The sequence below is a fragment of the Amblyomma maculatum genome, chromosome 6 (assembly GCF_055883805.1).
Source record: "Amblyomma maculatum isolate TAMU_Amacu chromosome 6, ASM5588380v1, whole genome shotgun sequence".
Lineage (NCBI taxonomy): Eukaryota > Metazoa > Arthropoda > Arachnida > Ixodida > Ixodidae > Amblyomma > Amblyomma maculatum.
The window spans coordinates 72,630,398-72,649,350 of NC_139349.1; the positions used below are offsets into that span (position 1 = coordinate 72,630,398).

At 45.8% G+C, this 18,953-nt stretch overlaps 1 protein-coding gene across 1 annotated transcript; it reads left to right on the forward strand.

Moving 5' to 3' along the window:
* Window positions 1–4,700: 4,700 nt before the first annotated feature.
* On the forward strand, window positions 4,701–7,377 carry LOC146186009 (uncharacterized). Its single transcript, XM_084605611.1, has 2 exons — window positions 4,701–4,902; window positions 7,220–7,377. The coding sequence occupies exons 1-2, from the start codon at window positions 4,707–4,709 to the stop codon at window positions 7,330–7,332; spliced, it is 309 nt and encodes a 102-aa protein (XP_084461737.1). The 5' UTR covers window positions 4,701–4,706; the 3' UTR covers window positions 7,333–7,377.
* Window positions 7,378–18,953: the final 11,576 nt, after the last annotated feature.

An 18,953-nucleotide genomic window follows, 5' to 3' on the forward strand; every position in this document is an offset into this window, starting at 1 on the left:
TTTGCATCCTCCGAGCGGCATCCTGATGCTTTGCGTGAACTAATTCGCAGTGTCGTGCGCGAAGAACTGAGAAAGTTCTGGAACCCCATGCAGCAATCGCCAGCTTCCACTTCTGCTATAGTGCAAGAGGAGGTACGACAGGCGCTCAAGAGCCCTCTTTCGCCTATAGTTACGAGCCCACCATTGCTGTCGGGGACCGAAAACCGTCCCACATATGCGGAAGTTCTGCAGAGTCAGGCTCCCCCTTCACCACCACCCATTCCCGCGCCGCCTACAGTTCCGCTGCCCTCAGTGCAACCAGTGCAGTACTTCGACGAACGTCCCCTGCCCCGACGCAAAGCCGACATTTGGCGCACGCCTGACCGCCGTCCACTCTGCTTCCACTGCGGTGAACCAGGCCATCTTTACCGGGATTGTCCTTATCGACGCCTCGGTCTTCACGGCTTCCGCATCGACGCGCCTCCTCCCCGGTTTGGTCAACGACCCCGAGTTATTGAAGAGTATCTGGCGGAACAGCGTTCATCTCGTTCGCAGCGTCAGTCCCGCTCCCCTTCACCAAGGCGCTCATTGACGTCCACCCAAGGTTCCTCGCGAGAGGGGCAAGGCCGCTCGTCTAGCCCTGGTCGGGAAAACTGAAAACAGCGACCTTCGGGGGCGAGGCCGCTGATAGTCGCTGCGTTGAAGACCTCCCGTCGTCGCCGCTTCGATCCGACCGCGAGCTGCTGGTACCGTTCCCTAGGGAAGCCAAAAGCGTTTCTCTGGACATTCCTGTTATTTTAGACGGTCGTACTCCAGTCAATGCATTAGTGGACACCGGTGCGAATTATTCGATTTTGAGTGGTCGCATGGCGACTGTTTTGAGGAAGGTGCTCACTGCTTGGCCAGGTGTGTACCTCCGAACCGCCGGCGGTCATATAGTTACCCCAAAGGGGATGTGCACGGCTCGTATTCAGATTAACACATATACGTTCGTCGTTAGTTGCGTCGTTTTGAGTGACTGTTCCCGTGACCTTATCCTCGGCATTGACTTTCTGCGAGAATACGGAGCAGTTATCGACCTGCCAAATAGACGCGTCACATTTTCGATGAGACAATCTGCCGAACGAGATAGTAGCAGTCCTTGCAATGCCGCACTTCGCGTTTCCGCCGAGAGCGTCTTGCTGCCGCCGCGAAGCAGTGTTCTTGTGGAAGTTACCTGTGACGATTTCCGTGCCGGCGATGCTGTAGCGGAAGCGAACCATTCACTCCTGCTTGCTCAAGGCATCTGCGCGGCTCGAAGTTTATTGTCGCTTCACAATGGCCGGGCTGCACTCCTTGTCACAAATTTTTCTAATGAGCACCGGCACTTGTTTCCGGGAACTGCTATCGCTTTCGCTGACCCTGTTACGCACGATCCGGTCTGTTTTACATCCACGGCAGTCGAAACTAATGAGCCATCTTTTGACAACATCGACATTAACTGCCACTTGTCGAAGGAGAAGCGGCGGGCCTTAGAGCTACTGTTGCTGGACTTCAAGCACTGTTTTGCTTCTTCCTCGAAGGTTCGTCAAACGCCCATCACACAACATCGCATCATTACTTATGAAGACGCTCGCCCTATACGACAGCAGCCTTATCGTGTGTCTGCAAAAGAACGAGAAGTGATCCAGACGCAGGTTCAGGAGATGTTGGATGATGGTGTTGTGCAGCCTTCACAAAGCCCGTGGTCTTCACCAGTAGTCCTGGTCAAGAAGAAAGATGGCACTCTTCGATTTTGCGTCGACTATCGGAAATTGAATAATGTGACATAGAAAGATGTATACCCGTTGCCGCGCATCGATGACTCACTGGACAGATTGCGACGTGCGAAGTATTTTTCATGTATTGATTTGAAAAGCGGCTATTGGCAAATCGAAGTAGACGAAAGAGACCGAGAAAAAACCGCATTTGTCACTCCAGATGGCCTATATGAATTCAAAGTACTCCCATTTGGATTGTGCTCTGCCCCAGCTACATTCCAAAGGATGATGGACACCGTCCTCACTGGCCTCAAGTGGCAGATCTGTCTTGTGTACTTGGACGACGTAGTTGTTTTTTCCGAAACATTTGACCAACACCTTGAACGCCTTCGAGCTGTACTGGAAGCGCTCCGTTCTGCTGATCTCACGCTGAAGCCCGAGAAATGCCACTTCGGGTATACAGAACTCAAGTTCCTTGGCCATGTTGTGAGCGCCGATGGGGTGCGCCCGGATCCCGAAAAGACTGCTGCCGTCACACGGTTTCCCGTTCCAGCTAACAAGAGGGCTGTTCAGCGCTTTCTCGGCCTGTGCGCATATTATCGGCGGTTCATTGCGGACTTCTCTCAAATTGCGGAACCTCTAACGCGCCTCACAAGGAAGGACACAGCCTTTGTGTGGAACTCTGAGCAGCAGACGGCCTTCTCTTTGCTTCGCGAGCGCCTTCAAACATCCCCTGTTCTGGCGCACTTCGATGAAGCGGCTGACACAGAGGTGCACACTGACGCCAGTAGTATCGGTCTTGGTGCGGTCCTTGTTCAGCATCAAGACGGGATTGAGCGAGTAATAGCCTATGCTAGCCGCACACTCTCTCGCGCCGAAACGAACTACTCTACCTCAGAAAAGGAATGCTTGGCGGTCGTGTGGGCCACTATGAAGTTTCGCCCCTATCTTTACGGCCGACCATTTAAAGTCGTCACGGACCATCATTGTTTGTGCTGGCTGGCAAATCTGCGAGATCCATCGGGACGACTTGCACGCTGGAGTTTACGACTTCAGGAATTTGACATAACTATTGTTTATAAGTCAGGCCGCAAACACGAAGACGCTGACGCGCTGTCACGAGCCCCCGTTGACACTGACGATGCTGCAGCCGATGGCGACAACGGCTTTCTAGGAGCTCTCAGCGCATCTGAGCTCAGGGATCGACAAAGAGCTGATCCAGACATCCTTCCATTCATCGATTATCTCGAAGGGCGTGATACGCTGCTCCCTCGACGCCTATCTCGGCACATTGGTTCATTCTGTATGCAGCAAGGCGTCTTGTATAAAAGAAACTCCCAAGGCCAAGAAAGAGCTTACCTTCTGGTAGTACCATGCGAGCTCCGTGCGGATATTCTACTTGCTTGCCACGACGAACCGACGTCTGGTCATTTGGGTTACTCACGGACGCTTGCTCGCGTCCGCAACATGTATTACTGGCCAGGACTCTCCGCAACTGTGAAACGCTATGTAAGAAGCTGTCGCGAATGCCAGCGCCGTAAAACACCGCCTCTGAAGCCTGCCGGATTTCTCAAGCCCGTTAGAGCACCACGTATTCCGTTCGACCAAATCGGCATGGACCTCCTTGGCCCTTTCCCTTTGTCGCAGGCGGGAAACAAATGGATAGTAGTCGCTACTGACTACCTGACCCGATACGCAGAGACAAAGGCAATCCCTCATGCCACAGCTTCTGAAGTAGCCGAGTTTTTCATGCATAACATAGTCTTGCGGCATGGCGCCCCTTCGTATGTCATTACCGACAGAGGCACAGCTTTCACTTCGCAGCTCATCGACCACATATTTGAGTTGAGTTACACGACGCATCGCAAGACCACAGCCTACCATCCGCAGAGCAATGGTCTCACCGAAAGGTTAAATAAGACGATTGCGGACATGTTGTCAATGTACGTCGATGTGCAGCACAAGACCTGGGACGAGGTGCTGCCGTACGTCACATTTGCGTATAATACAGCCCAACAGGAAACAACGCGCTTCACACCATTTCGACTTGTGTACGGGCGTGAAGTTCAGAGCATGCTCGATTCCATGCTTCCGTACCCAGATGATGACCAGCTTCCGCCAGGTGCCCAGCAGTATGCCGTCCGCGCTGAGGAAGCCCGCCAGCTTGCCCGTGTGCACATCGGGCGGCAGCAGACCTCTGACGCGCACCGCTACAACCTCCGGCACCGCCAGGTTCACTACAAACCTGGGGACCAAGTCTGGGTGTGGACACCAGTTCGCCGTCCAGGCTTGTCAGAGAAACTCCTTTCCCGCTACTTCAGGCCGTACAAAGTGTTGCGTCGTGTGAGTGATGTCAGTTATGAAGTTATTCCAGACGGCGCCGCACTTTCAAAACGTCGAAAGCCCAGCTCGGACATTGTGCACATTGTGCGGCTGAAGCCGTACTACCAACGATAGGGCACGGCCACCTCCTGTGACCACTCTCTTACTTTGCACACCGTTCTCACCGGCCGTCTTCAGTCTCCACTTTTTTTTTTTTCCTTTTTTTTTTCGGAAGGGGGGTAATGCCACCTAGCGTTGCCAGGTGGCGCATGACTGAGTGAAGGACGACGAAGTGTCGCTTGTGGGTTTTGCGTCTGTGCTGCTCACCGCTGTTGTATCGGAGCTAACCCCTTGATATTCTTGATATTCTTGATATCCTCAATCACCTTGTACGTGACAATATTTAGATGTAGATATTAATAGACCCTAACAATGGCCCATTGGATTGCTGAGTAAATTTTCATATAATATATAAGTACACGAAAACAAGCGAAATGGTAGCGCTGCATGTAATGAATTGTTAACTTCCATTTATTATTCTTAATCCCGCCATCGCCGTGCTGTAGCAAGCTTTTCCGGCATTTGCAGCACCTAATTTGCTTAATCGCGAAGACGGAATTTTTATTATGCACAACCCCACATTCCTTTCCACAGGAAGTGACGAAGATGACACCATGGAATATACTTGCTGCAGCTACAGTGCTGCTCGTAGCACTCGTCGCAGACGTCACCTGCATCGCGTGCCCCGAAAATTTCTGCGAAACTCAATTCTGCCAGCCTGTCGACGAAGCAAACTGTGACGGCGTCGTCACACCAAGCGCCACCTTCTGTGGATGCTGTCCTGCCTGCATCAAACAGCTCGGTGAGTGATGAATAGCAGTTCCCTTTACTGTTGGCTAAGGCGTAGCCTGTGGACGTAGTTCACCGCAAGAGCTACATCCGCCAAAGCATTCTGAACAGAGTGATGGGTTGTTCATGCGCAACCTGGTATTTTGAAGAGGAAACCGCCTCTCGTCCAGCAGCATCTGCTATCTTGCTCACCTACTGTTCGCAGCGTCAGAGCACACGTGCAGCCTATAATAGCAAAACGTGGTTCCTGCTGGCAATTTTCTCTGCCGGATATTGTGAGGAACGCAGCGAGTGGCTAGTCATGCCCTAGATAATAATCAGTACCCTATCTTCCACAGGATAATACGTAACGATAAGAGAAAAACCAAAGTGAAGTTGTGCGACAGCTATTAGATTCACCTATGAGCCGCCGAATAGGAATAGGACGCCCGCGAGCCTTACTCCTAGCATAGGGGCTACTTTAAGACTTCGCGCCGCTCGAGAGCTCTACGAAATCATTCCCATCACAGCACACAAAGTGAGGCTCCGCATGAAATCAGATAAAGGGTCATTCAACAAGCTTGATTTAGTAACCAAGGCCAAATTAGGCATAGGCGGTCACTCTCAAACTCTATAATGTTGCTAAAAAGTAATGCATTAGAATATTCAAATAAATTTATTGTATAAAAGAAAAAATAACATGCTATTGTGAATCCACCTGGTTAGGTTCAGGTCGAAGCCTTTGAATTATTCCTTTGCTGCATTTTTACTGCTCTTCAGGGGGATCGCACTGACTCAATTCAAATGATGGTTTGCTAATGCCGAAGGCTTTATTTCATTTAACGTGTTGAATAGGAATTTAGGCCGAAGCGAAGCATGGAGAAGCATGATCTTTTCCCTGAGTGCTACACGTGTTCTATTTTATGATGGGAGCTAGTACATATGCCACTTTGTGTCGACATGTGCTACACGGACGGTCAGGGCCTGAGATTTTGCTTGGATATCCTCGCGACTGCAATGCATGCCCCGCTAAAGCTCATTTTTTCTTTCGTTAAGGTCAGTGCCATGGTGCCACTGTAAAATTTCATTACAGGATGTCGAAGCTTTCAATATTTCACTACAGTTTATGTATAGACGCTCTTTCAAGTATTTCCGTGGAGCTGCACATGCGTTAAGTGAACTGTGAGCTGTAACTTACACGTTCCACGTATGGGTATGCCGGAAAGCCTATTAGACATTTGTACCTATAAAGTACGGCGATAAATGATACCTGCCATTCTACAACTTGTATTTAGTTGTGTATGCGTCTTTACCTTCCATGAAGAGTGAAGAATTCAAATGAACTATCGTTATCATCACTATAATAAGCGGCTTAGAGAAGCTTCGTACTTTTTGCACTGAGTTGAAGTGACAATCAATGATTTTATATTTGTTGCTTGTACGCATAGATTTAAGTCCTTCTTATTGCGATCCGAATACACAGCGCGATTGTTCTTTTTCCATAACTTTTGCTTTCTATCGATGCGTGTGCAGCAAACACGCCACCGGGGCGCAAGAAAAAGAGTGCGTGTGCTGGCATCATTTGCCTTATGAAATTTGTCTTTCCCACGTCTGTTTGTTTTATCCTGTCATTGAGGTAGCCTGCATTTAATTTCGAGGCACACTTACTGATGCATCACCTACCTGAAAAGTCTCAAAGTGAGGTTATTGGTGCGTCTGACGTCACTGCAGACAGGAACCATACCGGCGGCTGAATCGGGAACCACCGTGTTAACTCCGACTGTGTGCTTCTATTAAAGACAAGGGGCGGAAAGGTTTGAAATAACCCATAAACCATGAGCATAGGCCGTAACCCATCTTCACAACCTTTGTACAGCAAGTTCTTTCTTGGCGCGCATTGAACTATATCACACAGCTTCGAACAATCATCGGCAAATACCACCTCTGCATGTCGTTTTCTTCTATCTTCTAATGAAATACCTCCATGATCGCATTAATATCTGACAGTGGTTAATAGAAGACCCTAATAGTTCTATTCTTTCAGTTGTGTCAGTGAATGTCAGTGCCGTTGGTATATATTTTAATGCATATATAAGCCGCTCACCCACCTGCTAAGCTATATTTGCGTCGTACAATACCTCCCCACCTATCTCCTTAATTACCCCATTCGCTTTTCCCTGTACTCGAGCAGCTTTGATCCCTGCTGCAGTTGGTCAGGAAAGGGGTATTGGGAGGGTGTCACTATTTTCTCACTCGATGAATCTCGTGCGATATACCTTTACATAAGGCTGGGTCGGATACTCAGTGTTGTGCCCATCCTCTTCCTCACTTGTGCCTTCTTTTATTTCCAGGTGTAAACGAATCCTGCTTTCAACAGCTTCTCAAGGGAGTACCGCCTAAAGCACGATGCGGAGAAGGCTTGCGGTGTGACTTCAATACGGCAACTTGTGTCCCACGTGTCTAATGTTGATCCTGTCGTGTTGTACAAACTGCATTATTAAAGTGAAATGCCGAATACAGATGAAGACATGGTCAATGATTCGTGGTTCTCTTTTCATGTATTGCATAATAAAGCGCGGCTTGCTAACCTCGAAATCGTACTCTTACGCAGCGCTTTCAACAAACTGAGCGTACTTCTCTTGCCGTATGGTGCTAGTCACCTGTGAGTATGTAATAGTAATTTCGGGCATATATATATTAAATGGAGATCAGGGCTAAAGCATGCGCTGGCTGACTGGCACCGCAGACTTAACAAAAGCTTGCGTGATCAGGCTCACTCCCCATTCTGTTCATTCCCTTACTGCTGTCCTTGCGATTTGCCGTTTGGATACCTGGCTATTTCACGCCCGCGGCTCCTTTTGGGGACCCTAGCTCACATACACGCCCTTAAAAAAATTAAAGAGCACTGCAGAATCTGCATTGGAATAGTGCGAAAGCACGGATGAGGCTGTTGGTTGCTTAATTCACTTCTTGTTTACCAATTTTAGTCTGTGGTACTTTCAAATTGCGTGCCAATCCCTTCCTATGACCTATTTTGGCTCTACTTCTGGTTGCGTGGCGTCACATCCTCTACGTCACATTAATTCACGTCTTGTTTACCCATTTTAGTATTTAGTACTTTTAAATTGGGTTCCAATCCCTTCCTGTCCTTTTTCGGCTCTACTTCCGGCTGCGTGACGTCACATTCTCTACGTCACATTAATTCACTTCTGGTTTACCCATTTTAGTCTTTGGTACTTTCAAATTGCGCGCCAATCCCATCCTATGCACTTTTTCAGTTCTACTTTCGGTTGCGTGATGTCACATCCTTGACGTCACATTAATTGACTGATTTAATTTGATACATCTTGACGTCACTCTAATTGAGTGACTTAATAAACTATTTTAATATTTCATACATTCAATTGTGGCGCCAAGCCATTGGGTAATGAGACCATTTTGGCCTTTACTTTTATTTTTTTCCTCTAATTAATCACCTAATTAACTTATTGGCGTAATAATTTTTTCCGACACAACTTTACGTCATGCTCTATTGACGCCGCCAATCTCTAACCGTGGGTGGCAGCTAGAAAAGTTCCGAATGCGATACTGCTTGAGCAGCAAAATAAAAGAGCATACGTGTAGCCGGCGAAAACAAAACATGGTGACAAGTAGCCATTTACTTGAAGACGCTGACACAGAATGAGCAACTGCTTACGGAGAAGTCCCAGGAGGACGAGCGTATACTGCGGCCGGTCGAGGCAGGTATTTAGCTGGTAAATGAAATGGCCCTGGTCAAAATGGACAGCATAAAAGATGTTGACGGTGGCTCTCAGAGGACGCAAACGTAAGTAATGTCAACGTCAGAACGTTAATCGCCCCATTTTCCGAAAAAAAAAAAAACATGAGTGTATAGTTTTTGGTTGTTAAAAAAAACTGGGGCTGCTAGAGAGGGTCATGCCATCCCTTGGAATCAAAAGTAACTGAAACCGAATGACTGCGACTACAAGGCGCCGATATGGTCAAGCCTTTATTATGATCTAAGAATATGTATTAGTGTATCACCCTAAAATAGTCATTGGTGTAATTTAATTGGTGTCCAGCCCACGGCATTGCGACACTGCCAATTCAGTGCGTCAAGCTATGCCTCAGAGAGCATATTCCACATCTGCATGGAGCTCTGCCAAGATCTCCACTGAATATGAACCATAAGCTGGTTACCTTATTCTTTCCTTTGAAAGTAATAACATAAATCTGAGTGAATGGCCTCTTCATAAAAAAATTGCAGCTGGGCGCTTTTTATGAACATCAACGACTATTCAAATGACGCTTCCTTCCTGATTCCTATAACTAAAAGATTAGATCATTTGTGATTACTAATAATAACATTCGATAACGCAAAATGTACTGCAAGCAAGGTCACGGGACTCTAAGCAGCCTTTAGATCATTTCATCAGGTTAGAAGACGCGTTATTTTTAAAGCTTGGTTGCATTTAGCTAGAACAAGTGATATAACAATTTTTTTAGTTTGTTATTGTTGTCCCCATAAATAGTGTCAGCCCTGCAGTTCTTCTCCCTCCCTGATGTTGGTGGTATTTGGTTCCAGACCGCTATCGTGCAACCGCCGTCTCGACCCATATTTATTGTCATCTGCTCATCTGCCGACCACGAGGTAGGTCGATAATGCAGGCAGAAGCAATAGGCAGACAGCACGCGAGCTAATGGGGATGCAATGCAATCGCGAACTTGTGGCTGCTCTTCGCAACACAAATTTATCCTGCCGATTTTTGGAAACTCTACGTTGAAACTGATTATAATATCAGGAAACGAAAATTTTATCTGTGAGTGCGCTTTCCACTTTTTAAATCATTGCAGGCGATAAAGGGCGCTCAATCGCCCAAGAAGCCAGTTTCGCGCGTCTGGACGTGCTGTGAACGCACCGTTCGTCGCTCCTGAACAGGGAGCGCAGACTCGTCAACCCTGCGCTCCGGATGTACACTAAGGCTAAAATGCAAAGCGCGTGTTTTAAAACACGACAGTGAATTCCATTCCTTGTGCTACCTTGCACGGTGTACTGAATTCACTCGCGACACAACGCTGTGCAGGCTGCCGTGATGAGAATCACTGAGCATATTCTATTTCCTTTTCGAACCACGTGCTTACGCGAGTCCTGAGAGTCCCGCCTGCTAGGTGCTTGTTATCGCGTCTAGCTGTCAGCACACATTATGTGCCTGCCACGAATTTTTTTGCGCCGGCAGATACCAGGTAGCAGATGACCGGAAAGTAAAGCGCCATGCTGGCAGCCATGTTGAGTTAACCTACGTGTGCATTAAGTACTTTTTGTGTTCGTGCAGATGAAATCGAGTATAAACTTGACATGAGCTACGTACTTCTCAGCAAGTGAGGGTTTTTCGATATTTCACTTTAGCTTTCTTTTGTTGAAATTCACTACACAGAGGAACGTTGAAAGGCGTGAGCATGGATTGTTTTCATGTTGTCCAAAAGTCGTTTTCTTGCTTAACGATTTTTCAATTTTTCAGCGCGCAAGCCTGAAAACATCGCGTGGGAATCCCTCGCATGCTAAAGCAGCTAACGCTTGTTGTAGATGTTTTGTAAACGTTTTCTTTTGCTTTTTACACCCGGCTCCAGTGCATCGTGATGGCCAAATTTGGCATTGGGCAAGCTTCCTCGTCAGCAGCAGCTGCAAGCAAACCTCGCAAAGCCGACTTCTGTCAACGGCTTTGCATTCAGGCATTTCATACTCTGTTAAAAAAAAAACGAATGATTATTTCAGTCAGGTTTTGTATCCATGACGCTGCGTATGTTTCCTGTCAGAGCGGAAACCAGAGGCCGTCAGCATGCAGTCCGGGACTGGAAAATCAAATATGCCTTCTTTCGCGACAGTGCCTGATGTGGCTATTGGCGCAACCATGAAATGGTACCGACAATGGGACAGCAAAGCAGGACAAGCGCCCGTCTACTTTGCGGAGTATGCCCAGTCGAAAGCTATTTTGAACCCAGCAGCCAACGTTACAGAGGCTGACGTGATTCACAGCAAAAGCGTTGCGGCACTTCAGACAAGGCTGCTCACCCCTATACTGTCTGGAGCTATCACACATGATTATTTTAGGATGCATACAGCGTGTGTAGCACAGAGGAACGAGTGTATTTTCATGCTCGAAAAGTGCAGCAGGAAAGTTCGCGTATAAAATATTTGAATAACATTTTATTCGTTGTTCTACTGAGTAATACGCTCGCTTTCTGAAAAAAAAAAAAAACATTCTATGAATGCTCCCCTGATATTTGATGTACCATACTGCATTGCACTTGGATGGCAGGCGGACACTAACACCAAGTTTTCGACGTGGAACACCACAACTACAACTATTCATGGCATTGCTCACGAAACTGAATGCATTACCTCACTTTTTTCTGAATGAAGGTTTGGCAAATTAAGTTCTAACCTTCTTTTTCGTTCGTGAATGTCGCCTGATCTTTAATGTGACCGACCAGTCTATACAAGACAGCCGTCTCGATCCTTCTGCGTCTAATATGTGGGCTGAATTCGCATATATCTTCGGCCCGATATCTTCAATGTCAAAGCACGTATTAAGCTAATAAATATACTATCATAGCAAGCAATAGTAACCTTGAGTACCTACATTAACAAGTAAATATGTGTGCTATGTCGCTTCAATATAGAGCGAGTTGTCTGTAGTCTGATAGCTCACTTCTTGATTTCACTCGTCAGTGCATGCTGGGCATAAATTCTGAGAAGATTAGTCAGCCGCTATGCACACTTTTTCTCCTATTTGCGCATGATTCATAACGTCCGACTGGCTCGCGGTACTTTGTCTCTCCAAACATTTTTACATCTGTGAAAAATTTGAAGGTAACACTGTTCAAACCTAATCATATAAAAAGAAGGAACCCATCCAAGCCCTTCTGTGCGTAGTACCTGACAGTGTGGCGCCCCCTCATTTGAACCACTGTCCTTGAAACCTGTGTCCGTCGCCAACCTCTGCCTGCATTTCAGAAATGTTAACAAAATTTCGATTAACAATGCTACCTTGTTCTTTGCATATTGGGTAATTTTTCGCTAAAGTTACTATACACACAGTGCGGTATATTTGTTTCTTACATACTGTTACAGGCGAGGAACAAGAAGCGGGCACTGGCGTGGGCAGGCGCACTCGTGCTAGGTCCGCCATCATTCATTAAACGTCATCTACCATCGCCATCGGCCATGGTCTGTCTCCTTTCTTCACCGGCTTGCCGCCTCGTAACAACATTACCGTGAAAACACAAAATATTTCCTAAGCATTTAATTTAGCCACTCGTGTTAATAATTGTTTCATTTAACAGGAACATCTGAGTACACGCCCACAAAAATTGTTCATGTCCGCTTACATCCGATAATGGGGCTTTTAATGTATATCAGGCCCAAAAAAATCTTTTGATCAGATACGCATTGAACAGCACATTAGGCAAACAGCACATTGAGAGACGCTGTAAAAGGCCGCACTTCAGTGTACAAGATGTTAAACATTCCAATTACAACCGCTCTAAGAAAAGGCGTGGTTTGACATGGGTTATCTCCTGTTGCCGGTTTAATAGTGCTACCGCTCAGCGCAAAACAGCAGTTGTACAGGGCTCGTCTCGTGTGCTGCTTGAGCGCAGCTTCTCTACCCCACTTTCTTGTTTGTTAGGAGTTTCATCAAAAAATTATAAATGTACCAGCTCTATCGAAATAGCCAGCATTCACGAGGGAAAAACAAGCTCAGTAACTGCATGTCCGAGCCGTAACAGGTCTACACACTTGCCGGCACGATGTGAAAGCAAATGACAATACTACAGCTGGTAGGAAGATATCTCGGATCGCTGTGTTACACACGGTGCATGTGCTGTAAAATCGCGCCCAGCAAACAAAGAAAATGTTAGTGTGTTTGGGAGCTTCACAGTCTGTATGAATTCTATGAACCTTGGCTCAAAGCCACGTGCGGAACCTTGTTGGAATTTTTATTGCAAGGATATGAGCAGTCGCCAATATAGTTACCGCCCTTCACTTGCAGACCGTCTAAAACATCGCTTGGGGATTTATTGTTTTGCAGTTTCGTAGTAAGAGATTTTTTTTAGTCGATATTTATTGCCTCAGGGCATCAGTAGGGTATGAGATGAAGGATTAATAAATGATTAAATGAATGGAAAAAGGTTGGCTGATTTTATGAAGTCCAGAAGTGAGCGATGATGAGGTCCCTGCGTCCAAGTGACGTCTGAGGCAGGATTGGTTGCTGAAAGGCCAGCTATGCTCAGGTGCCGGATTCATGTTGGCTTGAGTGCTGGCCAGTCCCACAGCAAGTGGTGGATGTCGGCCTCGACATCTTCGTTGTTACAGATCGGGCATCCTGGGCGAGGATATGAGTGTTTGAAGTATGACCACGTCCTAGTTACAGCTGGTGTAAGGGCAACACCGACCCGGATCCTCCTAAGCGCAACCTCCTCTGCACGGGTGAGACCGCTACGTGAGATCGCACACGTAAGAGTTTGCGCATGACGCACTGACACGTGCCGAGTTACAACGGACCGAGAAAGCAGCAGGAGATAGAGAGCGTGGCAGCCATAGTGGCCGTCGTGTAGCCATATAAAGCAGCCTCTTATCTATCGACAAGAAGCATCGCTATAACTTGCTGAAAAACAGGTGAGAATGTTATGAGTTTGCCTTACTTGAGTAGAACTGAGCATTTCTGATTGCTATTGAATATCACTTGCATTTTAATCCTTTTCTACAATTAAAACTCTTACTCACTTGTCAGACCACATGTCTTAAGGCCCCGATTCGTATTTCCATACATTTTCTTCTAGCACAGATAGAACTTTAGATAGACCTGGGCGTACAATATAATTACAATTTCTAAATTTTCAAATTCACGTTATCAATAAAATGAGTGTGTTGAGACTTCACCGTTGGAAACGAATGTTTAACGAAGCAAAGAAAAACTGCTTTACTCGTTCTGCTGTATTTTTTTGCATTTTTTCTTGGGAGGCGCTGGGGGGGAGGGGGGGGGGAGGCGCTTTCAGAATATCTCTGTAAACAATTTTCTTCCACTGAAGAGTCAATCGAATCATAAGAATGGTATTGTATGCTCGTAGTGCCGTGACGTTAAAATATTTGAAAAGAAACCGCCCTTAAAAAATAGCAACACATAGAAATATATTGAACCAATCGCACGTTAATGAGAACAGCATTGAAAGGCATTTCTCATGCCGCTACAGAAATGTCCTTGAGGTGTAATGATAGCAGAAATGCCATTTTTTGTGATAGCCGCGATAGGTGACAGGATACAGAACACCACATCCTTCTTTAAACTGATGCCCCAGCCCCATCACTCTGGCACCCAACCTAAACTGCAATCTTCGTTTTTAATTTTCCTAATAACCTTTCAGTAGTTTTTACCGAAAAATGTAACTCTTCAAAGCTCTTGGGATTTTAAAGCATCCGAAACTGTGGACCCTAGAACGACCGTTGTCACACACATGATAGACACCACAAGAGTGCGAAACGTTTCAAATTCTCATTGGATACTGCGTATATTTATTACTTTTAATACCTTTCAAATACACCGGTGCAGTAAAACTGCAGTAGACTGAGCCGGCATCTTGAAAGAAAATCCACGCAAAACGTAAAGCATAAAGATAAACGTCTAAAGTATATCTGCGGTCGCAAGGCTGCATTCATCAAATAAAAAGCAATTTTGTATCTCCATTTTGACTTACCGCATGCTCTCGGGTAATTATACAATGCTTTTAACTGTTTAGGCATCACCTCTATACCCTCGAGCTTCAGTGCGTTCCTAACGAATAAGCGACATTTCATCCATTAGGAATTCGCGAACGTCTAAGCCATGAGTGCTTTTTTTACATAACTCCGCGTGTTCCATGTGTGCACATTACAGGATTAGACAGCTTTTTATCAAGTGCCTTAGAACAAATTGAAAAAGGTGGGCATACCTTGCTGTACCTGCAGCCTTTTATAATAAGTGGTTCAAAGGAACATTTTTCTTAAAATGATGTCCGAAAATTTGCAAGTTGCGTTGAGTGTACTTTTCTTTTCAAATGACCAGAGTTAGCATTATGTTTGATAACAAACAATTCGCCATCTCTTATGTTCTCATGTGCGTGTGCATCTCAATGGGAGTTGTCATGTGTTTATAACAACGCCTGCCCTCAGTACGTAATATAGCCACATTTAACCATCTAATATTTTTACTGCTCGAGAGGGTCGTGCCATCCCTTGGAATCAAAATTAACTGAAACCGAATGACTGCGACTACAGGGCGTCGAATGGCTCAAACGTTAATTATGATCTAAGAATCTGAATTAGTGTATCACGCTAAAAAAGTCATTGGTGTAATTAAATTAGTGTCCAGCCCACGACATTGTGACACTGCCAATTCAGTACGTCAAGCTATGCCTCAAGGAGCATATTCCGCATCTGCATGGAGCTCTGCCAAGATCTCCACAGAATATGAACCATAAGCTGGTCACCTTATTCTTTCCTTTGAAGGTAATACCATAAATCTGAGTGAATGGCCTCTTCATGAAAAACTTGCAGCTGGGCGCTTTTTATGAACATCCACGACTATTCAAATGACGCTTCCTTCCTGATTCCTATAACTAAAAGATGAGCTCATTTGTCTTTACTAATAACACATTCGATAACGCAAAATGTACTGCAAGCAAGGTCACGGGACTCTGAGCAGCCTTTAGATCATTTCATCAAGCTAGAAGACGGCGTCATTTTCAAAGTTTGGTTGCATTTAGCTAGAACAAGTGATATAGCCATTTTTTTTTCTATTCGTTATTGTTGTCCCTATAAATAGTGTCAGCCCTGCAGTTCTTCTCCCTTCCTGATGTCGGTGGTATTTGGTTTCAGACCGCTATCGTGCAACCGCCGTCTCGACCCATATCCATTGTCTTCTGCCGACCACGAGGTAGGTCGATAATGCAGGCAGAAGCAATATGCAGACAGCACGCGAGCTAATGGGGATGCAATGCAATCGCGAACTTGTGGCTGCTCTTCGCAACACAAATTTATCCAGCCGATTTTTGGAAACTCTACGTTGAAACTCGTTATAATATCAGGAAACGAAAATTTTATCTGTGGGTGCGCTTTCCACTTTTTGAATCATTGCAGGCGATAAAGGGCGCTCAATCGCCCAAGAAGCCAGTTTTGCGCGTCTGGACGTGCTGTGAACGCACCGTTTGTCGCTCCTGAACAGGGAGCGCAGACTCGTCAACCCTGCGCTCCGGCTGTACACTAAGGCTAAAATGCAAAGCGCGTCTTTTAAAACACGACAGTGAAGGCCATTCCTTGTGCTACCTTGCACGGTGTACTGAATTCACTCGCGACACAACGCTGTGCAGGCTGCCGTGATGAGAATCACTGAGCATATTCTATTTCCTTTTCGAACCACGTGCTGACGCGAGTCCTTAGAGTCCCGCCTGCTAGGTGCTTGTTATCGCGTCTAGCTGTCAGCACACAATCTGTGCCTGCCACGATTTTTTTGCGCCGGCAGATACCAGGTAACAGATGACCGGAAAGTAAAGCGCCATGCTGGCAGCCATGTTGAGTTAACCTACGTGTGCATTAAGTACTTTTTGTGTTCCTGCAGATGAAATCGAGTATAAACTTGACATGAGCTACGTACTTGGCTTCTCAGCAAGTGAGGGGTTTTTGATATTTCACTTTAGCTTTCTTTTGTTGAAATTCTCTACACACAGGGACGATGAAAGGCGTGAGCATGGATTGTTTTCGTGTTGTCCAAAAGTCGTTTTCTTGCTTAACGATTTTTCAATTTTTCAGCGCGCAAGCCTGAAAACATCGCGTGGGAATCCCTCGCATGCTAAAGCAGCTAACGCTTGTTGTAGATGTTTTGTAAACGTTTTCTTTTGCTTTTTACACCCGGCTCCAGTGCATCGTGATGGCCAAATTTGGCATTGGGCAAGCTTCCTCGTCAGCAGCAGCTGCAAGCAAACCTCGCAAAGCCGACTTCTGTCAACGGCTTTGCATTCAGGCATTTCATACTCTGTTAAAAAAAAACGAATGATTATTTCAGTCAGGTTTTGTATCCATGACGCTGCGTATGTTTCCTGTCAGAGCGGAAACCAGAGGCCGTCAGCATGCAGTCCGGGACTGGAAAATCAAATATGCCTTCTTTCGCGACAGTGCCTGATGTGGCTATTGGCGCAACCATGAAATGGTACCGACAATGGGACAGCAAAGCAGGACAAGCGCCCGTCTACTTTGCGGAGTATGCCCAGTCGAAAGCTATTTTGAACCCAGCAGCCAACGTTACAGAGGCTGACGTGATTCACAGCAAAAGCGTTGCGGCACTTCAGACAAGGCTGCTCACCCCTACACTGTCTGGAGCTATCACACATGATTATTTTAGAATGCATACAGCGTGTGTAGCACAGAGGTGCGAGTGTATTTTCATGCTCGAAAAGTGCAGCAGGGAATTTCGCGTATAAAATATTTGAATAACATTTTATTTGTTGTTCTACTGAGTAATACGCTCGCGTTCTGAAAAAAAAAAGCAATCTATGAATGCTCCCCTGAGCTTTGATGTACCATACTGCATTGCACTTGCATGGCAGGCGGACAATTGTACACTAACACCAAGTTTTCGACGTGGAAGACCACAACTGCAACTATTCATGGCATTGTTAACAAAACTGAATGCATTGCCTTACTTTTTTCTGAATGAAGGTTTGGCAAATGAAATTCTGACCTTCTTTTTCGTTCGTGAATGTCTCCCGATCTTTATGTGACCGAACTGTCTATACAAGACTGCCATCTCGATCCTTCTGCGTCTTATATGTGGGCTGAATTCGCATATATTTTCGGCCTGATATCTTCAATGTCAAAGCACGCATTAAGCTAATAAATATACTATCATAGCAAGCAATAGTAAACTTGAGCAGCCACATTACCAAGTAAATTTGTGTGCTATGTCGCTTCAACATAGAGCAAGTTTTCTGTACTCTGACAGCTCACTTCTTGATTTCACTGGTCAGCGCATGCTGGGAATAAATTCTGAGAAGATTAGTCAGCCGCTATGCACACATTTTCTCCTATTTAAGCATGGTTCATAACGTCTGACGTCTTGGCTCTCGGTACTTTGTCTCTCCAAACATGTTTACATCTATGAAAGCTTTGAAGGTAACACTGTTCCAAACCTAACCATATAAAAAGAAACGCAAGAGAAGGAACCCATCCAAACCCTTCTGTGCGTAGTACCTGACAGTGTGGCGCCCCCTCATTTTAACCACGGTACTTTAAACCTGTGTCCGTCGCCAACCTCTACCTGCATTTAAGAAATGTTAACAAAATTTAGATTAAGAACGCTACCTTGTTCTTTGCATATTGGGTAATTGTTCACTCAAATTACTATACACACAGTGCGGTATATTTATTTCTTACATACTGTTACAGGCGGGGAAGAAGAAGCGGGCACTGGCGTGGGCAGGCGCACTCGTGCTTGGTCCGCCATAATTCATTAATCGTCATCTACCATAGCCATCGGTCATGGTCTGTCTCCTTTCTTCACCGGCTTGCCGCCTCGTAAACACATTACCGTGAAAACAAAAAATATTTCCTAAGGATTTAATTTAGCCACTCGTATTCATAATTGTTTCATTTAACAGGAACATCCGAGTACACGCCCACAAAAATTTTTCATGTCCGCTCACATCCGATAATGGGGCTTTTAATTCATATCAGACCCAAAAAATATTTTGATCAGATACGCATTTAACAGCACATTGAGAGACGCTGTAAAAGGCCGCACTTCAGTGTACAAGATGTTAAACATTCCAATTACAACCGCTCTAAGAAAAGACGTGGTTTGACATGGGTTATCTCCTGTTGCCGGTTTAATAGTGCTACCGCTCTGCGCAAAACAGCAGTTGTACAGGGCTCGTCTCGTATGCTGCTTGAGCGCAGCTTCTCTACCCCACTTTCTTGTTTGTTAGGAGTTCCATCCAAAAATTATAAATGTACCAGCTCTATCGAAATAGCCAGCATTCACGAGGGAAAAACAAGTT